The sequence below is a fragment of the Emys orbicularis genome, chromosome 19 (genome assembly GCF_028017835.1).
Source record: "Emys orbicularis isolate rEmyOrb1 chromosome 19, rEmyOrb1.hap1, whole genome shotgun sequence".
NCBI lineage: Eukaryota > Metazoa > Chordata > Testudines > Emydidae > Emys > Emys orbicularis.
In genome coordinates this window covers 18669569-18688650 of record NC_088701.1, presented here as the reverse complement: position 1 = coordinate 18688650, position 19082 = coordinate 18669569, and the positions used below count along the sequence as shown (strand labels likewise).

Sequence of the window (19082 nt, the reverse complement as noted above, 5' to 3'; positions counted from 1 at the left end):
GGGAGACGTGTTGTTGAGTGTTATGCGGGAGGTGCTGACATGACAAGATCTTGGGGCGACAAATGTTGTTCTGATGGGGTCCCACTAGGGGAACACACTGTCACGACAGGGTCAAGAAGGTTGTGTTATCATGACAGGGACTCGTGGGGACATGTGACAGGCTGTTGTGGGGGAGGCGCTGACATGACAGGATCTCGGGGTGACACGTGTTGCTCTGATGGGGTCCCAGCAGAGGAACGTGCTGTCACGACAGAGCCTCGGGAGGGAGGGGGCGGGACGTGCCATCGTGACGGAGTCGGAGGGGAAGAGGCTGCTGCCAGGGCACGAGTCTGTTGCGCCGGGCTCGGAGGCATGTGCTGTCGTGGCAGGGTAGGGCAGCTGTCGTGACTGGGCCGGGGGACGCGCTGATAACACGTCTCCGGGGCTCGGCGGGGTGTTGTGGGGACAGGGTCTGTGGGGCACGTGCTGTTATGAGCGGGGCCGGGGCGGGCTGTGCGGGGAGCGCCGCGCCATACGCCGCTTGTGTAAACGTGCGGACGAGCAGGGCGGCTCCTCTACTAAATGGGGGCGGGGACAGGCGCTCGGAGCTCAACATAAAATGGCGCCTTTTCAGCCACATTCCCCAGCGCCGGCCAACCCAACCCTCCCTCCCGGGGTTCAACCGAACCCTTTACAGCCGCCCGCACGACGTTCCCATAGGTCGATTTCGGTCTGCTCGCCTTCCTCATTGGCTCTGATCCCTTTCCTGGCATCCCGCCCGATCGCTGATTGGCCGCTCTACATGTCAGACTCTAATCCCGCCTTCCCTCGCCTTTCACATTATTGATAGCTCATTGGTGTTGTCTCGCGTCAATTACATTTTAGTCCCGCCTTCCCTACATAGCTAGCGTCTTAGAAGCCCGCCTAATGGACGATTGGTCAAATTGCACGTCAATCACGACTTCGTTCCATGCTCTCCAAGCCTCTCCCGTACGGGGTTTCCTGAGGAGGCTGCATGATCGCTGATTGGCCATCTGTCACGTCAGTTGTTCTTTCGCCTCATCCCTTCGTCCCTCCCTTCGCCGAATAGGCCTTCTGGTTTCCTATTGGCCACAGCCTCCGTCAGTTCCTCCCGCTGCCCTCCCTCATTGGGCGGAGCCGCGAAGGGGGCGTATCCTAGGGCCGGGGCTTTTCGTGGACTGCTACCACTCCCTCTTAGGATCCGCCTGGTTTTCCATTAGCCATGCAATCTGTCATCCGCCATTAGTTCCGCCCACAGGGTGCCTCCTTGCCTCCTGATTGGGCGGGGCCGAGTCGGGAGGCGTGTCTCAGGGCCGGGGCCGTGTCGCACAGCTCCCCGAGTCCCTCCCTCGCCAGCCCTTTGGCGGTCACCGGCGGGGTTAGGCTGCCTCGTCAGCGAGTCGGACTCCCCCGCCCCTCCCCCCGCCCCGAGAGCGACTTGGGCTCGCCCCCCGCAGCGACCATGAGCGGTAAGGACGGCACCACCCCAGCCCCGGGGGACGCGAGTCCGGCCGACTCCGACCGGTCGGCCCCGCCCCAGCCAGCCCCCACCCCCGGGCCGAGGGGACCTGAGGGGGAGGGACTCGGGGGAGGGGGGAACCCTCGGGGGTGGGACCCGGGGGGAGGGGGCTCGAGACGGGGGAGGATCCCGGGGGAGGGGGCCTGGGAGGGCCAGGATCCCCGGAGGGAGGGGAACTCTCGTGGGGGCGGTCCCGGGAGGGATTGGTACCTGAGCCCGGGGGGAGGGGAGAAACCTCGCGCGGGAGGTCACGAGGGGAGGGGGCTGGAGATGGGGGAGGATCCCAGGGGAGGGGGGACCTTTGTTCCCTCGTGGGGTGGGTCACCGGGGGAGGGGGTAAACATCCGGGGGGGGGCATCCTTCGTGGGGGTGGATCTCGCAGGGACTGGGAGCCCTCGTGGGGGAGGATCCTGGGGGAGGGCATCCCTCGTGGGGGTGGATCTCGCAGGGACTGGGAGCCCTCGTGGGGGAGGATCCTGGGGGAGGGCATCCCTCGTGGGGGTGGATCTCGCAGGGAGCCTTCAAGGGGGAAGGACCTCAGGGGAAGCGGAGTCCTTAAGGGGTGAATCCCTGGGGGAGGAGGTAAGGATCCCCGGGGGAGGGGCTTTTGAGGGAGGACCTGGGCTGGGGGGGGACACGACTCTCGTGAGGTGGGTCCCTTGGGGGGGGGGAAGCTGTCATGCGGGAGGATCCCAGTGGGAAGGGGGAGCCCTCGTGGGGAGGGTTGCCAGGAGCCTTGGGGGGGGGGGTTTGCCAGAGAGGAGAGAGCTCCAGTAGGGCAGGAGTGAATCTTGGTGGGGGTGGATCTTCTGAGGAACCCTGTTGGGGGAGGTCCCGGACAGGAGGAGTTTTTGTGTGGTGGCTCCCATAGGGAAAGGAACCAGGATCCTGGGGAAGAGCCCTCATGGGGAGGGAGCCTGGGCGGAGATGGCCAGGAATCCTGGTGGGAATAATCCTGGGGGAAGGCACCTGGAAGTGGGGAGGGAGGATCTCAGGGAAGGGAGTGGAACCTGCGTGAGGGTGAATCTCACATGGAGCCTTTGTGGAACAGACCCGGGGGAGGGGGGGAGAGGCAGGATTCTAGGGGTGAGGGGGGATCCCTTGTGTGATGGATCCTATGAAGAAAGGGGCTGGGATCCTGTTCCTGGGGGTATGGTGGGGAGGAGAGGGGAACTGGGGAACCCTCATGGGGTAGTCCTGGCAGGAGGGGTAGCCCTTGTGGAGGATCTAGGGGGAGGGGAGAATCATTGTGGGATGGATTCGGGGGGGGGGGGAGAGCAGGAACTTGGGGGAGGAGAGAGGCCTAGTGGGGCAAGATCCTAGGGCAGTGGTTCTGAATCTTTCCAGACTACTGTACCCCTTTCAGGAGTCTGATTTGTCTTGCGTACCCACAAGTTCACCTCATTTAAAAACTACTTGCTTACAAAATCAGACATAAAAATACAGAAATGGCACAGCCCACTATTACTGAAAAAATGCTTGTTTTAATTTTTACCATATTTATAAAATAAATCAATTGGAATATAAATATTATACTTACATTTCAGTGTATAGTATATAGAGCAGTAGAAACAAGTCATTGACTGCATGAAATTTTAGTTTGTACTGACTTTGCTAGTGCTTTTTACGTAGCCTGTTGTAAAACTAGGCAAATATCTAGGTGAGTTGATGTATGTATCCCCTGGAAGACCTCTGAGTACCCCCAGGGGTACATGTATCCCTGGTTGAGAATCACTGTCCTCAGGTGTAGGGGGAACCTTTGTAGGAGTGGAATCTGTGGGGAGGGAGGTTGGGCAGGTCTGTGGGAGGGGGAACACTCAGGGCAGGGGAGGGAGGGAGCAGGTGCAGTGGGGACCTGAGGAAGGGAGGGCATGGGGATAGAGGGGAGAACCCAGGGGGTGGAGAAGGGAGCAGAAGGGACTTGCAAGCGTGGAATGGGGAGGAACCTGAGAGAGGCAAGGGAGTGTGTTCCTCCCACTTCCTCCTCATTGAGGTTCTGTGCTAACCCCACATTTGTCAGTTTCTTCCCCATTCTCTTTTCTCTCCAGCTTGCCAGTCCCCCTCCCCTCTTCTGCTTTCCCTTTCTAGCTCCTTCACCATCTCCCCCTTCACCATCCTCTCAAGCCTTCCCTTGACCTCTCCCGCCGCCCTTTACCTCTCTCTGTCCAGTTGAGTGCCTAGATACTAGGGGGGTGATTAGTGCCCTTTAAGTACTTAGAAAGACCCTCCTTCCCCTTTCTAGTCCCACCTCCCTTCTTTCTGTTTTTACCCGCCTGGGTGTTCTCTGTTCCCTTAACTTTCCTGTTTTTAAACTGTTCTCATCACCCTTCTCAGCCCTTCCCTGTACTCTGCTTCTCGTAAACCTTTTACAATTTGATTGTAACCGTATTTATCATTTTCCTCCCCATGCAGACCAAGAGAGTCCAGAAGAAATGGCTGTTGTGAAGTCTGAGAAGGAAGAAGAAAGTGCTTGTAGTAGAAGCAGTAGTATTGGAGGCAACGGTGAGGGTCAGGTGAGTGGAGTCCCTGTATGGTGCCGGTGGGGAGTGGGATCGAGATCTTGGGGGATCGCATGCATACTAGTGAATAGCTAAATGGGACAGCCTCTTACACCTTATTGCTGTTGAAAGGAGGCAGGTTAGTGGTACCCTGGCAGTCCTCATGCACACGGTGAGACTGCAAAAACCTATGACTTCTGTTTGGCGAGGCTCCCTGTGGTGGCACCTATAGTAAAGGGTAGGGGCTAGCTTTGGGATAGAGAGAGGAGAGTTTTAAGACTGGGGATATCAGTCACTTCTTTGACCTTGTATAACATATAGCGTGCGTGTAATTTCAAAACAAACACTTCGCTGCACACATGTCTCCCCCTGGGGGGAGGAGGCAAGAACAGGCATGTGACATGTTAATCATGTTGCTTAATGCCCACCTAGAAGGTGCTCAGATGCTATGCTGATGAGCACGGTACGAGAACCTATAGAGAATGGAATGTGGCTGTTCATATACAAAACCTCTGCCAATGTTAAAATGTCTGCACCTCCTCCAAGAAATAGTGATGGTAGCCCCTTCCTTAAACCTCTTTTCTTTCTAGGGGATGCGTGGTCTCAAGGCCCATAGGTACCTAGTAGCAATAGTACTGCCTCTTAGGATCTCTCCTCTGGAGATGTGCCAAATACCACGGCAGAGGGAAACTTCCTGGTCTTGGGCTGAACTATGAAGGCAATTTCTAATGTGTCTCCTTGTGTTCATTGAAATCCTTCCTCCTTTGATGTTCCTCCACTTGCTTGTGCCTGATAGCCCTATGTTTGCCAGTTGTATTTTCCAGCTCTGTGTGTGTGTGTGTGTCGCTACGGGGTGTTTCCCTGGTTTTTAGCTGAACGCTTCTCCTTGTTTTTGCTTATTTTGCACTGCCAACTGGGCTGGCTAATGGATACTTAACTCCTCCTCCTTGTGTGTCTTTAGGAATCCCAGCCTTCACCCCTGGCTCTCCTGGCAGCCACGTGCAGCAGGATTGAGTCTCCCAATGAGAACTCCAACAGCTCCCAGAGCCAGCAGGGGGGCTCAGGTGAGCTGGACCTCACAGCTGCTGCCGCTCAGCTTGCCCAGACTACAAATGGTTGGCAAATCATTTCCACTGTCCCTGGGACATCCAAGGAGCAAGGGAGCAATGGCAGCGAGTCGTCACCAAAAAACCGACCGGTGACAGCTGGGCAGTATGTGGTTGCTGCTGCCCCCAATTTGCAGAATCAGCAGGTGCTGACCAGTTTGCCTGGTGTTATACCTAATATTCAGTACCAGGTGATCCCACAGTTTCAAACTGTTGATGGGCAGCAGCTGCAGTTTGCCACCACCCCAGCCCAAGTCAATGTCCAGCAGGATGCCTCTGGCCAACTTCAGATCATCCCTGGGACAAATCAACAGATCATTACAAACAGAGGCGGGACAGGCAATATCATAGCCGCCATGCCAAATCTGCTGCAGCAGGCTGTCCCAATCCAGGGGGTTGGCTTGGCTAATAACGCCCTCTCGGGACAAACTCAATATGTGGCAAATGTCCCAGTGGCTTTAAATGGTAATATCACCTTGCTGCCTGTCAGCAGTGTTGCCGCCAGTTTGGCGCCCACTTCTCAGACCGTCACTTTAAGTAGCTCTGGCTCTCAAGACAGCAGCTCTCAAATAGCGACTTCTGGTGCTGCTATCAGCTCTTCCAACATAGTGACGTCCCTGGCCAGCTCTGGTGCTTTTTTCACCAATGCCAACAGCTACTCTACCACGACCACCAGCAGTAACATGGGCGTCATGAATTTTTCCAGCAGTGGGACCATGGGAACAAACGTTCAGGTCCAGACACCCCAGAGGGTTAGCGGCATTCAGAATTCGGACTCTCTACAGAACCAGGTTTCTGGCGTGGCACTTCAGCAAGGTCAGCAGAAAGATGCCGATCAAAATCAACAGTCCCAGCAGCAGATCCTAGTACAGCCTCAGCTTGTCCAGGGAGGGCAAACCATTCAGGCCCTCCAAGCTGCTCCACTCTCTGGCCAGACCTTTACCACCCAAGCCATCTCCCAAGATGCTTTGCAGAACCTTCAGCTTCAAGCACTCCCCAACTCTGGGCCAATCATTATTCGAACACCTACTGTGGGGCCAAACGGGCAGGTCAGCTGGCAGACAATTCAGCTGCAGAATCTTCAGGTGCAGAATCCCCAAGCTCAGACAATCACCTTGGCCCCAATGCAGGGAGTATCTCTGGGGCAGACGGGGCACACCAACACGCTCACACCAATAGCCTCTGCCTCGCTCCCCAGTGGCACTGTCACTGTAAACGCCGCTCAGCTGTCTTCTATGCCAGGCCTTCAGACCATTAACCTCAGTGCCTTGGGAGCATCTGGAATCCAGGTACATCAGCTACAAGGGCTGCCGCTGGCTATAGCCAATGCCACTGGTAAGTTGGCCGTTTTGTTGAAATGGCTTCTGAATTTTTCTTTTTGTTTCTGATCTCGCTTCCTATAAGGCAGTGTCTCACAACCGTTCTGTGCTTATGACCCTCTTTGGACTTAAAAAAAAAAAAAATCGTGACCCCCTTCCCCCCCCCCCGCTAGAAAAAATTCCGAGCCCCCCATCTTAAGCTCGGGGCATGGGGCTGAACCACGTGAATTAGCTTTGCAAGGCCCCTTGGCAATTGCCCTGGTTCCTACCCCCTAATGCTGGCCCTGCTTGTGACCCCCCTCAAACCTGTCCTGTGACCCCCCGGGTTGAGAAACACTGCTATCAGGGGAGGAACCCAAAGACATGGAGTGTCCAGACAACACAGCCGGCTGGGGGAGAGGTGTCAAACACCCAGTCTGCAAGACAGATCTGACCATTTTTGTTTGTGGGCCATGTGACCGGTTCAGATTCAGCAGAATCTAAGCTTCCATTTTAAAAAGTTTCTACCCTTCATAGTTGTGAAGATGAAGTCCCGCAATAGGAACAAAGTATTACAGAGGCAATGTTGGCTCCCTGAATCTTCAGACAACCTGAAAGGAACCCTGAAGAGGTGTGAACTAACTGCCCACTCTCCCTTAATCTGGAGTTCACACCAAAATCCAATTATGAAGGTTAACTCCTTCATTGCTGATCATTTTAACAAATGAAATGGAGGGAAGTGATTGTGGCAGGCATGTCTTGTGTTTCAGCTTTGGGGTTTCAGCCAGTCACCCGCAGGGGTTAGGATAGAAAGGGATTCCCCCTGCTCCTCTCCCCAAATGCATTTCTGGGAGGTGTTATTTTAATCTCCTCCTTCTGAAGCTTCAGGTATGGCCATGGCAGGGTGGGTCAGGGCTGGGTGGCACCAAGCATCCTGTCTCTCTCAGCTGTTTGGCTGGCTGGGTCTTGCTCACATGCTCAGTGTCTAACTGATTACTACATGTGGGGTCGGGAAGGAGTTTTCCACAGGTCAAACTGGCAGCGACCTTGGAGGTTTTTCACCTTCCTCTGCAGCGTGAGAGTCACTTGCTGGGATTATCTGGGTATACCTCATTTAATCCTTTCCCTGACAGGGCAGGAGCTGCAAGCACTGGTGCATCTCAGTCCCTCTGCCTGTAACACATGGTTGTCTAATCCGTTGGTCTCATATATTTTGGTCTCACTTCTGTTGTTGAGTTTAGTGTGTGGGTGGTGTTGGTGGCCTGTGATATTCAGGAGGTCAGGCTAGATGATCTGTGATCCCTTCTGGCCTTAAACTCTGTGACTCTGTGAAGTGTGGGAGTGAAGCCCAGGGAAGGAGGGAATTGGGAGAGATCTCAGCCAGATAGGGAAGAGGGAGATAGATAGAGAGGAGGTTGAGGAAAGAAGAGAACCAAAAGGCAGAAATAGCCATGATTCTAAAAGGGAAGATGTTCTCCCACTAAGTAATGCTGAGTGCAACAATGAAGCCCTAAACAAATTATGGACAAGTAAAATTCAGTTGCTAAATAAAGCCTATATTCTACTCCTGATCTTTGCCCAAACCCCTTATTGACATGAGTAAGAGATCCATTGTATGTTGGAGGCAGTATATGGTCATTATGGAGGCCTAAGCAAATACGGAGCATAATTAAAAGTGGAATTCAGTATGAGTTTGATGCCCTTGACCCAGGGGATAAGCCAGACAGGGTTGCAAACTACAAGGCAAAAGAGTCAAATTAGGGGAACATTATAATATTTCTTCCTCATCTTAAATTGGGAATTTCCATACAGTGACTTGAAGTGTGTGGTCAGAAGAAAGTGGGGGTGGGTATAAGATGCTATGATCTCATTACTTGGAGATGTTCAAACGTTGAGACTGGCACAAAGAACCCTGATTGTTTCCATTGAATCACTACTGTCTTCTCACAAATGGTCCCTCTCAACAATTGATAGTTGGTATTGCCTTATGGTGTCATAGTGCAATGTGCATTTATGGTCTTGCTAGTCTTGACGCTCGGAAATTTTGTTCCTACTTTTGAGACCGAGCATTTCTTAAGTTCACTCAGTGAAAGAAATTAATGCTGAAAAGTAATTTTTTTAAACTCTCGTCTCTGCTTGGTAATAGCTTCTTAGGATGGTGCATGCCACATCATTTTGTATCTTACTTAAAAATGCAGCCACTCAAGTGAGTCACGTAATTTAGAAGCAATTTAAATGTTGCGCAATTCAACTTCAGTTTCCTTCATGAAAGAAAATAAAGCCACTTCCTTGGAATTGTTTTGCAGTGTTTTGTGACCTGTTGAACTGCTGTTAAATTGATTTGGGTTTTGTATGTCTACGAGCTGTTTTCATATCTGATTAACTGTAATTGTTGGTTTTCCACTGTATAAAGTCAGCGAAATAACATGAATGTGTATCTTTCTCATAAGCCGTTTGTGTGCGTGGTATAGGGCCTGTTTTTGTCATTTCATTTGTCTGATTTCTGCGTTCAGTGGATTCACTAGTATTGTCTAGTACTATAACATCGTGATCCTCCCAAGTACATCCTGTGCTGCCTGCTCTGAGCCTATTCAGCTTGCTCAGTTTTAAACACGCTATGGTACAGAACATGCTTTGAAGCATATAGGCAACTCCTAGTTCCTGTATTTGTGAGATGGCTTTGCCCTTGATGGGTGGATCAGGGAGGAACTGTCTTGGAGATGACCCGTCAGATCAGGGGTGGGAAAACTTTTTGGCCCAAGGGAATAGAAATTGTATGGAGGGCCATGAATGCTCACAAAATTGGGGTTGGTGGGCAGAAGGGGATGAGGGCTCTGATTGGGGGGGCAGAGTCTGGGGGGGGCCAGAAATGAGTTCAGGGTGTGGGAGGGGGCTCCGGGCTGGGGTGCGGGAGTGGGTGGGTGAGGGTTCTGGGGTGGGGCTGGGGATAAGGAGTTGGAGGTGTAGGAGGGTGCTCTGCACTGGGACCAGGGGGTTCGGAGGGTGGGAGGGGGATCAAGGCTGGGACAGGGGGTTGGGGCATGGGGAGAGGCTCAGGGGCGCAGGCTGTGGGTGGCGCTTACCTCAGGTGGCTCCCGGAAGCAGTGGCATGTCCTCTGGCTCCTATACGGAAGCGCAGCCAGGCGGCTCTGCGCGCTGCCCCTGCAACTCCCGTTGGAATGCTGGAGGGGGGTCATTGGAGCACGTAAGAGGGCCATGCCGCTGCTTCTGGGAACCTTGTAGAGCGGCCCCCGAGCCTGCTCCCCGGCTGGAGCCCCAGAGCCCGCTCCCCAGCGGGAGCTCGAGAGCTGGCTTAAAACAGCTGGCGGGCCGTAGTTTGCCCACCCCTGCCTTAGATGGCTTATTGCTGAGCAGCCATGTTCCCTTTTTCTTTTTTTTTTAACCCTGACAGCCAGAAAGAGGGCTGCTTTTAGTGGAAAACCCCTCATTTGTGATGACACGTTTGCTGCCTTACATTTTAATTGTCTGACCTAATGAATTCTGCAGCAGAGATGGCCAGAGGCCTTTGTCCTCAGCTTGGAGGATATGATGTTCAGGTGACATTTTGATTTAGTTTAGTTCGGTGTGTTTGATAGATATTGTGGTGCAGGCTTCAAGGGACATATGGGAACCTACTTTGGCCACGCTCTCATGTGGTGAGATATAAATAGGCGGAGCTGGAAGTGATGCCTATTGTTAAAGTTGCCTGACGTTTTCTATTCTGAACCCCTGTTGCTTATCACTCTGCCAAACTTAAACAATTTGTGCTGGGACTTTCCATGTTTGCACTCTGCGAAAGAACTGATTTTTTTTTTTTTTTAACGTTTTGGCACAAACTGTTAATGCGCTTCAGAGAGTGAGGTGAAGGGAAAAGTGAAATTGAAATTTTGTCAGGAGATAGCCGTATATAATCAGTAGTGTGCCGGCCCTTATTGTCTGCATCAAAACCTAACCGGATCTTGCCAAATTATGCGACTCTGAACATCATAATTTGTACATGCTCAGCAGAGATTGCTCGAGGTTTGCTGCTAAAATCGCTGAGCATTTCACCCGCACTAAGAATACTCACTGACCCATCCTGTACGCTGTGCCTGCTCCTGGACCCCACAGAGACCAGATGGGGAGGAGCAAAAGCTGCCCCCCTGTCCTCAGGGAAGCAGTGGGAGCTGGGAGTGCAGAGCTATCAGCTTGGTTCTTCCACTAACACTGAGCACTTCCTGGCTTTTGGCTGTATTATTGAGTAAGAATATTGTTTTCCTCCTTTAACAGAAGTAACTGAGTGGTTGCACAAGCTCACTTATGGAGAGCTGAGGGATAGAACCCTGGTCTCTAATATTAGAGATTCGAATATTCTCCGCAGCCATTCTGAATGAGTTTGCTAAATGTGTGTGTGTATATTGGTGCTGTCTGTAACCACCAGATCTCATTCCCTCCAGAGCTAGGAAATAAAACTGGGGAATCCCGACTTCCAGTGTTTCAAATAGTTGTGTAAGCCATTGGCGAGGTGTGTGTTGTATGTACCTTTAATGGCTAGTCCATGCAGAAAAGATAAGTCTACTACTGCTATTAGTTATACTCCTGTAGCTCAAGTGATAATGGTTTGTACTGTGGATCTAATGGTTCTGGTTTCCAACCCTGCTGATCATCTATGCAGGGAATCAGTATGGCTCCACGTGATACAATTTTTGCCTTTCAGTTTTCTCTTAAAATCCAAGGGAATTAAAAAAATTAAAAGAACCAAGGTTCAAAGTCAAGTGCTAAAGAGTTGGCAGGTACCAGAAATAAGGGTGCCTGTGCAATATTAATTCTGCTCCTGTGTGCTATGCAATTTCACGTAGTACTTGTTCTATAGGACTTCTGCTTCTTTCATTGTTGTGGATGAATAGTAAATGGGGCAGAGGGTTGTAAGAAGAGAAAGGATGTTCTCTTGTGGCAAAAGCACTGGATTGGGACCCAGGAGAGCTGGGTTCTTAATTGGCTCTGTTATAGACACTCCCTGTGTGATCTTGGGCAAGACTTTTGTGTATGCCAGAGTGGGTAGAATTAAATTTGCACACACTACCTTAATTCTAGAATTCCCTAACTCTTGTGTGGCTAAATCCTCTAGGACAGGGGTTCTCAAACTGAGGGTCGGGACCCCTCAGGGGGTCGCGAGGTTATTACATGGGGGGTCGCGAGCGGTCAGCCCCCACCCCAGACCCCCGCTTTGCATCCAGCATTTATAATGGTGTTAAATATACTAAAAAGTGTTTTTAATTTATAAGGGGGGTCGCACTCAGAGGCTTGCTATGTGAAAGGGGTCACCAGTACAAAAGTTTGAGACTCACTGCTCTAGGAAGCCTTGGAAATCTCCCCCAATAATTCTCAGAGGCTGTCAGATTCACAAAGTACCCTTAATGATTTTCAGCCTTAATGGTGTTTTTAATATAGCTTTTTGCATGTAATAAATATATACATGGAATTAGGCTCAAGTATTGTGTTGAGGATGTAATAGTGCCAGGCACTGTTGCTTGGTGGATAGAACACTGGACTGGTATTCAGGAGACCTGAGGTCTATTTCTGGCTTGACCACTGGCCTGCTGGTGTCTTTGAACAAGCCACTTAACCTCTCTGTTCCTCAGTTTCCACATCTGAAAAATGGGGGTAATGTTGTTTATCTCCTTTGTAAAGTGTTTTGAGATCTACTGGTCTGAAGGGCTATATAAAAGCTCAGTGGTATTATTATTATCTCAATAGTCACTCTCAAACTGTGGCTGCTTCCATTTCTTAATAGGAATGAGGATTGTCTTGATGAGGTGGGGATTGTCGTCAAACTTTGTCCTGCATCTAGCTCCAGGACAACTCCAGAATTTGGTTTTAATTTTACATGTTTGTGGAGTGGGATTGCAACCTTCAGATGCCACTCATCTAAGGATCGGTGAAGGAGACATAACTCCTGCTATACATCTTCTAAAGATGTCATTAAAATGTCATCTGTGTCAAAAAATGGAAGCCTGCATAGAGCAAGGAAGCCAGTTTGAATGTTGATACCTTTTTTGTGATGTAGCAAAGACTTTGTGGACATTCTGGGGCATATGACACTTACAGATTAACACGGCTACCACTCTGAAACCTGATCCACTGTAGTTTCTTTTCCCCTTTCTGCTTCACTTTAAGAACCCAACCTTTTAGCTTTAGGCCATTAACTGCAAAATCTGTGGCATAAAGCACTTTTATATAGTACTGTAAGTGCTGCTTTGCTTTTGGTGCAGGTTGCCTTCAAGATAGGGACCGTCTCTACTGTCTGGTTAAAGTATGTGCTAGGTAAACCGACTACTGTAATGTGCTCCCATTAGGTGTCATTGATGCAAGGCATTCAGGACCTTAACTGATGAATGCATGCGTTAAAGTACTCAGCTGAGGCTCTTTTTGTGGTGCAAAACAGCTGAGTACAAAAGAGGAGGATGCCACTAGCAACGCCCATGCAGCCAGGGGGTGGAGAGTGGAGCTTACAGGGTTTTCCACCTTCCAAACCGAGCGGGCTAGTGGCTGGAACAAGGGCTGGTCTACACTGGGGGTGGGATCGATCTAAGATACGCAACTTCAGCTATGCGAATAGCATAGCTGAAGTCGAAGTATCTTAGATCGAATTACCTGGGGCCCACACGGCGCGGGATCAACGGACGCGGCTCCCCCGTTGACTGCGCTACCGCCGCTCGCTCTGGTGGAGTTCCGGAGTCGACGGTGAGCGCGTTCGGAGATCGATATGTCGCGTCTTAATGAGATGCGATATATCGATCCCAGATAAATCGATTGCTACCCGCCAATACGGCGGGTAGTGAAGACGTACCCCAAGGCTGCATTTTTAAATTCGCAAAGCATTGTTTACCTTTGTGATCTGGAAGGAAGCATTCTGTGTGAACCGCCGGAGAGCACAAGCTCAGAATGGCTACTTCTTGGGTCAGGGCCCTTGTTTCCTAATCAGGGAGTCCCACAAAAGGGAGCAGGAAAACAGAATTATTGTAATGTGTTTGTTTACAAAATCTGCACCAAGGAAATACCCTGACATGCGTCTGACGAAGTGGGTATTCACCCACGAAAACTTATGCTCCGATACTTCTGTTAGTCTTAAAGGTGCCACAGGACTCTGTCACTTTTTACAGATCCAGACTAACACGGCTACCCCTCTGATACGTGACACCCTGACTCTGTGTCACCAGTTTCTCCTCCTACACTCAGTTTGGCTGTCATTCGACCACGGGCAACTTGGGCCCCAATCCTGTAGAGCGGTGGTGCCCAACCTCTTTCGTCGGGCAGGCGCCAGACGAGCCACAGAGGAGCATGGCGGCGGATGAGCATCCGTCGAAATGCCGCCAACAAGCGGCAACGTTAATAGGCGGTGGTGCCGAAATGCCACCGACAAGCAGCGTCATCCAGAGGCGGCGCTGCCAAAATGCCGCCGAAAATCGCTGGCGTTTCGGCGGCAACGCCTCTGGATGACGCTGCTTGTCGGCGGCATTTCGGCGGATGCTCGTCCGCCGGCCAGTACGCGGGCGCACTTAGACGCCCCGGCGGGCGCCATGGCGCCCACAGGCACCACATTGGGGACCCCTGCTGTAGAGGGATCTGTGCAGGCAGACCCTTATGCAATGGGACAGTGTGAGAGCATTATGAATGGCACTGGATATTCTCCTTCTCATGTTCCCGTCAATCGCAGTCTTGAGGCATTTTGTAGGTACTAGCTTTGAGCCTATGACATCAGTTATAGTGGGAGTTTCTGCTAAGGATGGTGTAAAATTTTCACCACTTTAGTTTTCACTGCCATTCGCTGACTGTTTGTACCTCAATCCCTCGTGATTAGTTTTGCAGCTGTTTGTTTCCTCTGGCTTCAAATAGTGAGCGTTTTAGCTTCCTGTGAAGCAGTTAGCAGAGATGGTGTTTTTGCACCATATTTTGGTGAAGGCTATAGAGATAGTGTATCATTCATGTTTCAGCCATGTTTGAGAATGTGAACCAGTTTCTTCTCCTCTTTCCTTCAGAAGGAACTTGGCTTCAGGGTTCAGTAAAGTATTTGAATAGCTGCATGTTAAGCTATTGAATGTAGGAGAGGAACACAGCAAAAATGTTATTTTTAAAGGCCCATGTCAAAGAAGTAACAGAGGGGTAGCCATGTTAGTCTGAATCTGTAAAAAGCAACAGAGGGTCCTGTGGCACCTTTAAGACTAACAGAGGTATTGGAGCATAAGCTTTCGTGGGTGAATGCCCACTTCAGACGCAAGACATGTCAAAGAAATAACCCTTTGAAACCTGTTTCCTTGTGGTTACCAAATGCATCCCTAACTTGCCCAACTTCGTGTCATAACTCTGTTCTTGTGGGGCTTCCCATAGCTGGTGGGCTGCTGGCACAAATACATGATTTTTTTATTATTATTACTTTTTAAAGAGACCTTGCATCTGGGGGAGATGAGACCTCCACATGGTACATACTCCTGGGGGTGGGAAGAGGGGTAAATTAGGTTTCACTTTAGGGTAAGGAGCCTTGACAAGTTCCCTTTTTAACTTACTGTAATAGTTTAATTGATCACATCAAATTACACAACTTGAGACAATAATTCAGTTGTGTAATTTTATTCCACATACCTCAGCTGCGGCAGGACTTAACGTTCAGTATCTCAGCTTCTTGTAGATGGTTCTTTTCTCTCCCCTCATTCCCCACAAAAGATAGTTTCATTTTAATACTCGTGATCTGAGAAGTCAAGTCACCACCTTGTATGATTCAATAAGAGGAAACCAGTTTGTTTGGGAATTTTTCCCCTGAAACTGTCGAAACAAAAACTTGGTACTGGGCTGCTGGCTTCAGCCAAGTTTGAACTCTGTTCAGCTTCAAACCCTTGATAATAGGAAGTGTATACTGGAAATACTCAGAACATCTTGCTCATATTACAGCATGGTATTTGTATTGGCTTTTATACTGTCTTTAAGTCAGAAGCAAGTATAAAGTAAAGCCATTAATTAGTGAAAATGCTCATGTCTTTCATATAACAGTGTTCTGGAAATGTTCATTCCATCCATTGCATTGTTCAGGTTTTGCCAATTTTAAAGTCACTCTCCCTTCTGGAACCAGAGCGAAGTTTCTGAGAACTGTAACTGAACTGATTTAGCAGACAGATACCACAAGGCTGCTGCAAACTAGTCTGCTCAGAGACCTGTTCCTTAACTTGCACCTTGCTTTAGAACTTTGACTTGTGCAGCTTACGATTCAGGAAAGTATTGGCAGCTATACTGGTTTGACAGGTTTGGTATTCTGTGTAAGTGTCCTGCATTGTTTACGTCAGTTCTGACTGTACGTAGCATCTATTAACCAGGGGTTAGAATGGGGGACAGGAGATGTTCATTCCCTCTGGGGCACCTGGCATTGGCCACTGTCAGAAGACAGGATACTGGGCTAGATGGACCTTTGGTCTGACCCAGTATGGCTGTTCTTATGTATTACTCAGTTGCCACTGTGAAACCAAACTTGTTCTCTTACAGCAGGAAAAAGTGGTTAAAGTTTTGTGTTAGACCAAATAACTTCATTTTTTTTTCCCCAGAAGGAATTCAATTTAATTTAACTTGCAGCATAAAAACCTCTAACAATTAAAGGATATCATAGAACTTGCTGAGTAGCTTCAAGTCATTAAACACCAAACTAAAATACAATTACTCAATATGCTTTAGTATAGCTTCGAAGCAGCACGCTCTTCTCCAAGGAGTACCATGTGTTCCCCACTCAGCTGTCCATAACTCAAAAGAATTAACATAGAGCCTCGCCGGTTTACACAAATGACTATGATTGCAGATTAATGAATTTTGCAAATTAGCAAGTTAAGCAAACAAGATAAAAATCAAGGGTACTGCATTGCAAAGTGTCACTTTACTTCTTTATGTGGCTAGTGTAGTTTAATTTTATTTGATCCTCTATAGTATCTGTAGTGCAATATATTTTAGAGAAATTACAAATACTGGATAGTGTAGGATCTTGCTGTCGTTCTGGGCTATAAAATCTGCAGAGAAATGGGAAGGAATGGGGTCTTGGGAGAATTATTGGGTTTGTGAGCTAGAAAGCTTCTTGTAATGTTTTTCTGAAGCTACCAACTACCACAGACCAAAAATAAACTTTCGTACACAGAACTATTGCATGTATAAGAAATATTTTGGGTGCGTTTGGATTGGTCACATTAGTTCCTCTTTGCTTTATTTGTACTTGGCAGTGTCCCTTTAATTAAAAAAAATCTTGTGGCTTTTTTGGTCTCTTTGTAATATCCCTTAAATTTCAGAGTTAAAATTTATGTTCTCATTTAGTGATTATTTATTTATTTTGCTTTCCTCTTTATCCAGGATGGGTTTAACTGTTGTCTCAAACATTGCAGGGTTTGCATAAGACACAGTTGTGTTCGGATCCTACATAAAGGTGAATATTGTGGGCATTTTTTTCAAGGTCAACAGTGATGGATCTAAAAATATTCTGTCTAGAATCCAGAGGGCATTCCTCACCCAGTTTTAGAACATTAAAAAAAAAAAAATCCCAACCTATCATTTTGCTCAGACCAGTGGCTTGAAAAACAAGAAACCACTTTGTCTGTAAAACCGTCTGCCAAGATGCTCTCGTCTTTGGGTCTTCCGTCTTTAACATGAGACTGATGCAGAATTAGCATCATGCTTACAGCATTTTGAACTCCACTCCAAAGGCAGTGGTAGGCCCCACGTCCATCTTCACACACCGTTACCTACAGGATGTAGTTTCAGTCTGTTTCTTCCTGACTGTTTTGCTGCATTTGTGTCATCCTCGCTCTTCTTCCTTGCTTCTATCTTTCATTTGTACTTCATCCCGTTGGATTAGTAATGGCCACCTACATTGTGCTGTGGCACATTTGGTTACACTTTAATGCCTGCTTTGCTACTGCTTCACCATTTATTTTTAAGCACCGGGGTTCCCGTTTGACATTTACAGTGCCTGAGTTAAGGTGCTCCAGTGCCTCTTGACCAGGCCTGTCAGTGAACTGACACTTGCTTGGTATTTCAGCACCAGGGTGGGTGTACCCTGGGTGTACTTTGTCTGCAGGTATGTCTGTGCAGAAGGGAGGAAGACTGCTTAGCATGTTCAAACTGTGTCCATACAGCAGGATTATGTCCATGATGGGCAATCCTGTTTCACCCCGGCTTTTGCCATGTCAGATGAAGGAGCAACAGATACATATGGCCAAAGCAGGGGTGAAACTGCTGCAAAATTAAAGGGACTGTATTAGAATTGGGTCAGCTTCATTTTGAAGATGCTGGAGCTGTACATCCATGGAAACTCTCTCATCAGTCTTGTCTGAAAAAATATTCCTTATTGTTTGGAACCCAGAGCATTGAAACATATACTTGCATAGTTAATACACATCAGTAGTTCTCAACATATTTACTGTTGTAGGCCACATATGCAGCGCTCTGTGTTATGTAGGCCGCATTCCCACAATATATATACTACTTGTATGACCCTGAGGATGTCACATGGGCTGCAGCTGTATGCTGATCCTGCTGTGGGTTGAGAACCACTGATATACATTCAATGCTTCTGTAACCTGGGAATGGTCTGTGATCTGGACAGTAACCATGACAGCTTTGGGCAGAATGATTTGACAAGCGATCTGTAGTAATGAAGATAATAAAAGTAAATTGTCGGCTTTATTCCTTCTCCATAAAATACTGCTGTACTCTGACTTCAGAACATTCTGATATGTGAAGAATGCATGTCTTTCCTTTTTTTAGTGGTCTTTTTTTTCCCCTCTTGCAAGAATTTGTTTATACCATGGTTAGAATCAAATAATTGCTTGCCAGAATGAACCCTTCCCCCGCCCTCCCCCCCCATTTATGAAATGCCAACAGAAGATGGAGTAGAATGTAGTTTTTTGCATGTTTGAAGATTGGAATGAGGCTAGGAGCCCAGTAATGACGGGTAGTTGGGGTTTTTTTCAGGCCCATTGTTGTGTTTGTACATCTCTTTTGTGCACATTTTTACTTATGTAACAGCAGTTCCTCAAAGGCAGCACATAAACGATAGAGTGCATACACAGTGCTATACAGGCTGTTGTTAAATTATGAAGTTAAAAAAAAAAAATCCTTGTTTCCCTCCGCTCTGTTGTCAGAATGTAAACATGTTGCAAGAACTTGAGTCATGAAAATGTTCTGTCCTAAAATTGCTAAACTTTGTCGGGAGCCTGGAATGCTGCTGCTGACTAGGTACAGGAGCTCCAAGCCAAGACTTTCAAAAGTGCCTGGAAAGCTTGTGTGGGTTTTTTTGTTTGTTTGGGGCTCTCTTTTGGGGGGCGGGGGTGGAGCTTATCTGGAGACATCAGCCCTCTTTAAAGGGTTACAGAAAGTGCTATGCTGCCTATAGTGGCAAACTACTGTATGTGCTTCTGCTGATATGTCTTATACCTGGTTCCCAAACGAAACAAGCGGTAGCAGCAAAAGCATTTTTACAGTGGTATAACGGCATAGGGCTTTTGCCAGTATAGAAATACCATTAAAAAATGACACTCTCTAAGTGACATTACTGTACCAGCAAAAATTTCTAGTGGAAACCTGTCCTGAATCACTAGCCACTTAAAAAAATCATACCTCAGTTCATGGCGGTAGCTGTTTTAAATAATCTAGCAAG

At 48.6% G+C, this 19082-nt stretch overlaps 1 protein-coding gene across 3 annotated transcripts in view; it reads left to right on the top strand.

The window, feature by feature from the left end:
- Window positions 1-318: 318 nt before the first annotated feature.
- SP1 (Sp1 transcription factor) overlaps window positions 319-19082 on the top strand; it is a 33109-nt gene continuing 14345 nt past the window's right edge. The window contains exons 1-3 of one of the 3 annotated variants that reach the window (XM_065419049.1): window positions 319-369; window positions 3932-4032; window positions 4979-6458. In XM_065419049.1, coding sequence (XP_065275121.1) covers window positions 3952-4032; window positions 4979-6458 — 1561 coding nt within the window. In that variant the 5' untranslated portion in view covers window positions 319-369; window positions 3932-3951. Of the gene's footprint in view, window positions 370-1392; window positions 1470-2068; window positions 2102-3931; window positions 4033-4978; window positions 6459-19082 lie in introns of those variants that run through there. The other 2 variants (XM_065419047.1, XM_065419048.1) reach the window with 2 other exon arrangements.